Source organism: Dendrobates tinctorius, unplaced genomic scaffold (assembly GCF_039654945.1).
Source record: "Dendrobates tinctorius isolate UK_male_01 unplaced genomic scaffold, ASM3965494v1 ptg000224l, whole genome shotgun sequence".
NCBI lineage: Eukaryota > Metazoa > Chordata > Amphibia > Anura > Dendrobatidae > Dendrobates > Dendrobates tinctorius.
The window spans coordinates 6,949,429-6,956,466 of NW_027361891.1; the positions used below are offsets into that span (position 1 = coordinate 6,949,429).

Sequence of the window (7,038 nt, forward strand, 5' to 3'; positions counted from 1 at the left end):
ATTTCCAAAACTTTAAACAGCCCAAGGAGCACTGTGCAACAGATCATATTGAAATGGAAGGAGTATCATACCACTGCAAATCTACCAAGACCCGGCCGTCACTCTAAACTTTCATCTCAAACAAGAAGAAGACTGATCAGAGATGCAGCCAAGAGGCCCATGATCACTCTGGATGAACTGCAGAGATCTACAGCTGAGATGGGACAGTCTGTCCATAGGACAACAATCAGTCGTACACTGCACAAATCTGGTCTTTATGGAAGAGTGGCAAGAAGAAAGCCATTTCTCAAAGATATCCATAAAAAGTGTTATTTAAAGTTTGCAATAAGCCACCTGGGAGACACACCAAACATGTGGAAGAAGGTGCTCTGGTCAGATGAAACCAAAATTGAACTTTTTGGCAATAATGCCAAACAATATGTTTGGCATAAAGGCAACGCAGCTCATCACTCTGAACACACCATCCCCACTGTCAAACATGGAGGTGGCAGCATCATGGTTTGGGCCTGCTTTTCTTCAGCAGGGACAGAGAAGATGGTTAAAATTGATGGGAAGATGGATAGACCCAAATACAGGACCATTCTTGAAGAAAACCTTTTGGAGTCTGCAAAAGACCAGAGACTGGGACGGAGATTTGTCTTCCAAAAGACAATGATCCCAAACATAAAGGAAAATCTACAATGGAATGATTCACAAATAAATGTATCCAGGTGTTAGAATGGCCAAGTCAAAGTCCAGACCTGAATCCAATCGAGAATCTGTGGAAAGAGTTGAAAACTGCTGTTCACAAACGATCTCCATCAAACCTCACTGAGCTCGAGCTGTTTGCCAAGGAAGAATGTGCAAGAATTTCTGTCTCTCGATGTACAAAACTGATAAAGACATACCCCAAGTGACTTGCAGCTGTAATCGCAGCAAAAGGTGGCGCAACAAAGTATTAAGTTAAAGGGGTTGAATAATATTGCACGCCCCACTTTTCAGTTTTTGACTTTCCACAAAAAGTTAAAATAGCCAATAAATTTTGTTCAAGTTCACAATTGTGTTTCACTTGTTCTTGATTCTTCACCAAAAATTTACATTTGGTATCTTTATGTTTGAAGCATGATATGTGGGAAAAGGTTGAAAAGTTCCAGGGGACCGAATACTTTTGCAAGGCACTGTACACTCACTGGCCACTTTATTAGGTACACCTGTCCAACTGTGTGTTAAGACTTAATTTCTAATCAGCCAATCACATGGCGGCAACTCAGTGCATTTAGGCATGTAGACATGGTCAAGACAATCTCCTGCAGTTCAAACCGAGCATCAGTATGGGGAAGAAAGGTGATTTGAGTGCCTTTGAACGTGGCATGATTGTTGGTGCCAGAAGGGCTGGTCTGAGAATTTCAGAAACTGCTGATCTACTGGGATTTTCACGCACAACCATCTCTAGGGTTTACAGAGAATGGTCCGAAAAAGAAAAAAAATCCAGTGAGCGGCAGTTCTGTGGCCGGAAATGCCATGTTGATGCCAGAGGTCAGAGGAGAATGGGCAGACTGGTTCGAGCTGATAGAAAGGCAACAGTGACTCAAATTGCCACCCGTTACAACCAAGGTAGGCAGAAGAGCATCTCTGAATGCACAGTGCGTCGAACTTTGAGGCAGATGGGCTACAGCAGCAGAAGACCACACTGGGTACCACTCCTCTCAGCTAAGAACAGGAAACTGAGGCTACAATTTGCACAAGCTCATCGAAATTGGACAGTAGAAGATTGGAAAAACGTTGCCTGGTCTGATGAGTCTCGATTTCTGCTGCGACATTCGGATGGTAGGGTCAGAATTTGGCGTAAACAACATGAAAGCATGGATCCATCCTGCCTTGTATCAACGGTTCAGGCTGGTGGTGGTGGTGTCATGGTGTGGGGAATTTTTTCTGGGCACTCTTTGGGCCCCTTGGTACCAATTGAGCATCGTTGCAACGCCACAGCCTACCTGAGTATTGTTGCTGACCATGTCCATCCCTTTATGACCACAATGTACCCAACATCTGATGGCTACTTTCAGCAGGATAATGCGCCATGTCATAAAGCTCGAATCATCTCAGATTGGTTTCTTGAACATGACAATGAGTTTACTGTACTCAAATGGCCTCCTCAGTCACCAGATCTCAATCCAATAGAGCATCTTTGGGATGTGGTGGAACGGGAGATTCGCATCAGGGATGTGCAGCCGACAAATCTGCGCCAACTGTGTGATGCCATCATGTCAATATGGTCCAAAATCTCTGAGGAATGCTTCCAGCACCTTGTTGAATCTCTGCCACGAAGAATTGAGGCAGTTCTGAAGGCAAAAGGGGGTCCAACCCCTTACTAGCATGGTGTACCTAATAAAGTGGCCAGTGAGTGTATATACTGTGTTTATTGCATCTCTACATTGCCCTACAAGTCATTGGACTGGTAATTATCTTTGTAGAAGAGTAGAAACCTGACACCATGATATGACATGATAACATATCATGTTCCCCTGCGTGTCACTGTGTCTTCATAAATATGATGTGTGACCAGGAAGAGAATTGGCATAAATATATGGGCCAATCTTTCCCAATGCAATCCTCATGCTGTAATTACACTTTCACAAGAAATCAAAGAGTTATTATTTTGTAAACAATATAATTTTTTTATTGTGTGTCAGCAGCAAATAAATTAAAATAAATTAGGTTTCTTTGGAATAAAAATACATTATAGTTAAAAGTATATAAATAGTATAAATATATAAAAATATTACTGTAGCTAGCATTCATTATGGTAGTACTGTTTGTTAGCAGCCGTTTGATTAGCATCCTCTTCGTCTTCGTACATTTTCTCTTTTGCATTTTTTAAAGTCTTGCTTTTGTTGACCTTGAAGGGTAGAAACATCCCGGAGAACACGCAATAGTTCTTTGACAGCTGCACGTTGAATTTTAATGTCTGACATCTATATCGGGAAAGAAAAAAAAAGCTATGAGAAAAATCCAGCCATGTAGAATAGACCAGACTTACGGTGAAGGTCTTACAGTGAAAGGGGTTTTCTGGCCACACTAGCTTGATTATCCAAAAGACAGGTCATCAATATGAGCATGTAGAGGTCCAACACTCGGCACCTCCAACAATCAGCTGTACTTTGCCATTAAATGTAAACACTTTGAACAGACCCACCAAAGTCAGCTTCATTCAGTGCGTATCAGCCCCTGAGGAGTCCTGTAGAAGAGCTGCTTTGCAAAAGAAGATGTTCCCCAAATAATAGCTGATCGATGGGGTGCAGGGTGTTGGACCTTCACATATTGATGACCAATCCTGTCTATCATTATGTTATGACCAGACAACGTCTTTTATTGTTTTAGTAATGTTTACACTGTATGTTGTCATTTTTTGACTGGCATTATGATATATAACACTTTCTGTACATATTTAGGAAGCAAAACATAAATTTCTAACTCAAGCATTTCTGAAAGATTGTATGGTACTAATTAGAAGTATCATAGGGTCCCTTAAAACATTATTAATTACAGACTTAACAAGGTTAAATGGCATGACATAGCACATAAAAACTGCAGACTATTAAAGGTTAACTGATCAGAAGCATGTCTAAAACATTCATGGTTTTTAGTGCATTAGAGCCCTCCGATGTTACCTTTAATCCTAACTAACCTATATTTCTAAATGTCCAAATTATTTTCTGTATTATAAAATTGATGCTTAGGAAGCATTTAACAGTTATATGTTCCATAATCACTATTATACCTGCATTTGTTTCACTTCATTCAGCCGTTTCATTTTTTGGTCCGTTTTCTCCAAGTAGTCTTTATTGGATGTGTGAAGCATCTGGGTCAGATTGGTAATGCTGTCTTTTACTTCTGTAGATTTCATAGATTCAAGCATCTTCAGGTACATAGGAACAATCTGGCTCAGTAACAGCTTCTTTTCACTTTCCTGAAAGGTTGAAATGTTTTAGGAATAGTGAGCTGAATATTTCATTTAACAAAACCATAAGCACATATGACAAACCAGTAAGCGCACTGAAGAAAGGGTCAAGTATGTTTAATATGCATGCAGTCTATGTAAGGTAGGGTAAACTAGGTGCTGAAGTCCTATATACACTAAATACATTTTTCCAGGCTCTGATAAGAAAAACTATTATTAATAAAGAAATGTTCCATACCCTAAACACTAGTGATGAGCGAGTATACTCGTTGCTCGGGTTTCCCCGAACATGCTCGGGAGGTCTCCGAGTATTTGGATGTGCTCGGAGATTTCGTTTCTGTCACTGCAGCTGCATGATTTGCGGCTACTTAACAGCCTGAATATATATGGGGGTTGCCTGTTTGTTAGGAAATTCCCACATGTATTCAGGCTGTCAAGTAGCCGCAAATCATGCAGCAACAGAAACTAAATCTCCGAGCACTTCCAAATAATCGGAGATTACCCGAGCAACGAGTAGGCTCGCTGATCACTACTAAACACCCAACACAACCTCAAATTGCTCATTTTTGTCTCCAATTCCTTATCCAGCTATAAAAACTTAAGACTTGCTGTTACTAACCAACTATCATTACAGTTAGTCTCATCTTATGCGTTCGTAATAATAATTGCCCAGTGTAAACAAAGAAGGTCAATAATCATTTATAGTTGGTCTTCATCAAATATGTCGTTGGTAGGGAATTCCTGTTCTGCACCATGATTTATGTCAGAATTTTTCCAACAATGACGCTTCTAGCTCAGAAGGAACTGTCCAGGAGAAGCTTGCCATGATTTGTCATTGTTTTCTGGTGGCTTGAGACCAAATTAATATGGATGGAATTTTCATAACTATAATAAGACATTTCGTTGTGTCATGTAATTTGGCTCAGTAGTTAGCACTATAGTCTTGCAGAGCTTGAGTTCTAGGTTCACACCCCAACAAAGACAACATCTGCAAGGAGGTTGCACTGGTTTCTTTCCATACTGCAAAGACACACTGGTAATGATTTTAGACTGTGAACCCCATTGAGCGCTATGATGATGCCTCTAAAGCGCTGTGGAATTAATGTAGCTATATAAGAAAGTAAAAACAAAAAACACAGAATTTTACTAAAATGTAACTCTAGTCTGAAAGGTACATTTTGCTGAATATGCTCAGGATTAGCTAACATTGAATACAAGCAATGATTCCAATATAATACATGAAGCAAACGGAAAACACCCTTAGGCGTTAGTGAATGTACTATAGATATAAGTGAAAATATGAATACTTGTACATGTTCTCTTAGCATGTGCGCATACCTCCTTCCAGTCATCAAGCAGCTTTGAAAAGACTTCACTGACTTCAGTGTCACTTGCGTCTTTTGTGTCTTTTGTATTCTGTTGACAGAAAAATAGCAATTTTCTGATAACAGCAGCAAATAGAATAAAAAAAATATGGAATTATAACATGAAAAGTAGTGGAATGTAATATAAAATGCAAGAAAAAGTCCTTTATGTGATCTAATATCCGAGTAAGACACAATTAGTAACTGCTTACAGGTTCTTACTCTCAGAACCAATGCAGAGCAGACGCATCTCAGTCACTTTTCTTGGCTGAAAAGTGGCAGCTTTTTTACTGTAAAAGTTGCATAGCTGCACTCTACAAGGTCCGCCCCATTTTTTTAAGGCTTCCCAAAAGTCAGGAAATGTAGCAGGAAGCCTTGACATTTATAGTGTCCTGCTTGACATTCCTTTTCAATGCCATTGCTCCAGAAAACTGGTGCGGATGCTTTCCTAAGTGCGCTTCATTGTCACAAATATAGACACCTAATACAATATGGTTTGTAACACACGTACAAAACTAAATGCATTTGTATTATTGTCTACATGATTAGTCTGGTTTGCAATCTACATTTGCATATCAAGCCACACTTATTCTTTAGTAGTTCTTTCCCTATGGAGATAAGGGGATATTATGTACTGCTTAATTATATCAATAAATGAAAGTATATGCTGTTGCATATTGTCACTTCCTTCTGCACCATACGTCTGCTACTAAATGTCTGACCACATTTGCAAGTTAATATTTCTCAGCAGACTTTCCAGAGAAGCAATAATACTAATAATAAGATTAAACACGATAATTAACATTTAGGAGTGAAAATATCTCAGTGCTGAAAACCGATGACATAAAAATCTCATAAATAACTAAAGACCAGTAAGAGAAATACACAGCTAAAAATGATCCAAAAAACTATATAATAACTTAATGCGATACATCATAATGATGGCTGCGTCCGCTCCATCCACAAACGAGCAGTTGACCAGAGCGACCGATCCATAATTGGCATAGATCAATTTTTACTCTGACTCTACTTACCAAATATTTTCTCAGGTTTTCAATGTCATTATGTGCTACCTTGAGGTCAATGTTATATCCATTAATTTGTCCAATATAACAAATGATGGCCCAAAGATGCAGAAATGTCTTGAAATATTTCATCATTTCTCAGGACAAAGCAGGTAAAATTAGTGTATGTTCGGTTGTAGGTGAACCTTCTTGTGAAGTAGCTAATGTCTTTCATGTAGGCTACAGCAGGTATATATATACCCCACAAAACTTTTTGCAACACGTCACAATTAGTCATGTTTCACAGGCTTTCAAAAAGGAGATGGTGTTAGATAGGCTTTGTGGTGCTTCTTGTTTCTTTTTTCTATTAGTAGATTGGTTTCTGGGGTTTTCAGCTGTGAACATTTAGTTTCCTCTAAATGACAAAGCAGGCATGGTCACCTTAGAAGAAAAGACCTTTCGGAAATCACAAAATCCTTAGAAAGCTGAAGAATTTAATTTTCCAGAAACTAAAAATTATCATTGAATTTATGCAATTTTAACTTTTGCATTTTAAAGAAATATTAATAAGTATTTAAGAGTATACAGTATTACTGTAAGGCACTTAACATAACATTTAGGATTTAAACATTTTTCAGTACATAGGGAAATGCAGAATAGCATATTTTATGTAACATATCTGTTTTTGTGAACATTTATTTATGTGTCTTTAAAATTGTCACAGACTATTGCA

General features: G+C 38.6%; 1 protein-coding gene across 1 annotated transcript; it reads right to left on the reverse strand.

Moving 5' to 3' along the window:
• Positions 1 to 2,721: 2,721 nt before the first annotated feature.
• Positions 2,722 to 6,499, reverse strand: IFNG (interferon gamma). The gene is made up of 4 exons (XM_073555429.1): positions 6,336 to 6,499; positions 5,276 to 5,353; positions 3,758 to 3,946; positions 2,722 to 2,951 (listed from the first exon to the last, which is right to left on the reverse strand). Exons 1-4 carry the CDS (start codon positions 6,459 to 6,461, stop codon positions 2,811 to 2,813), a joined length of 534 nt encoding a protein of 177 aa, XP_073411530.1. The 5' UTR covers positions 6,462 to 6,499; the 3' UTR covers positions 2,722 to 2,810.
• Positions 6,500 to 7,038: the final 539 nt, after the last annotated feature.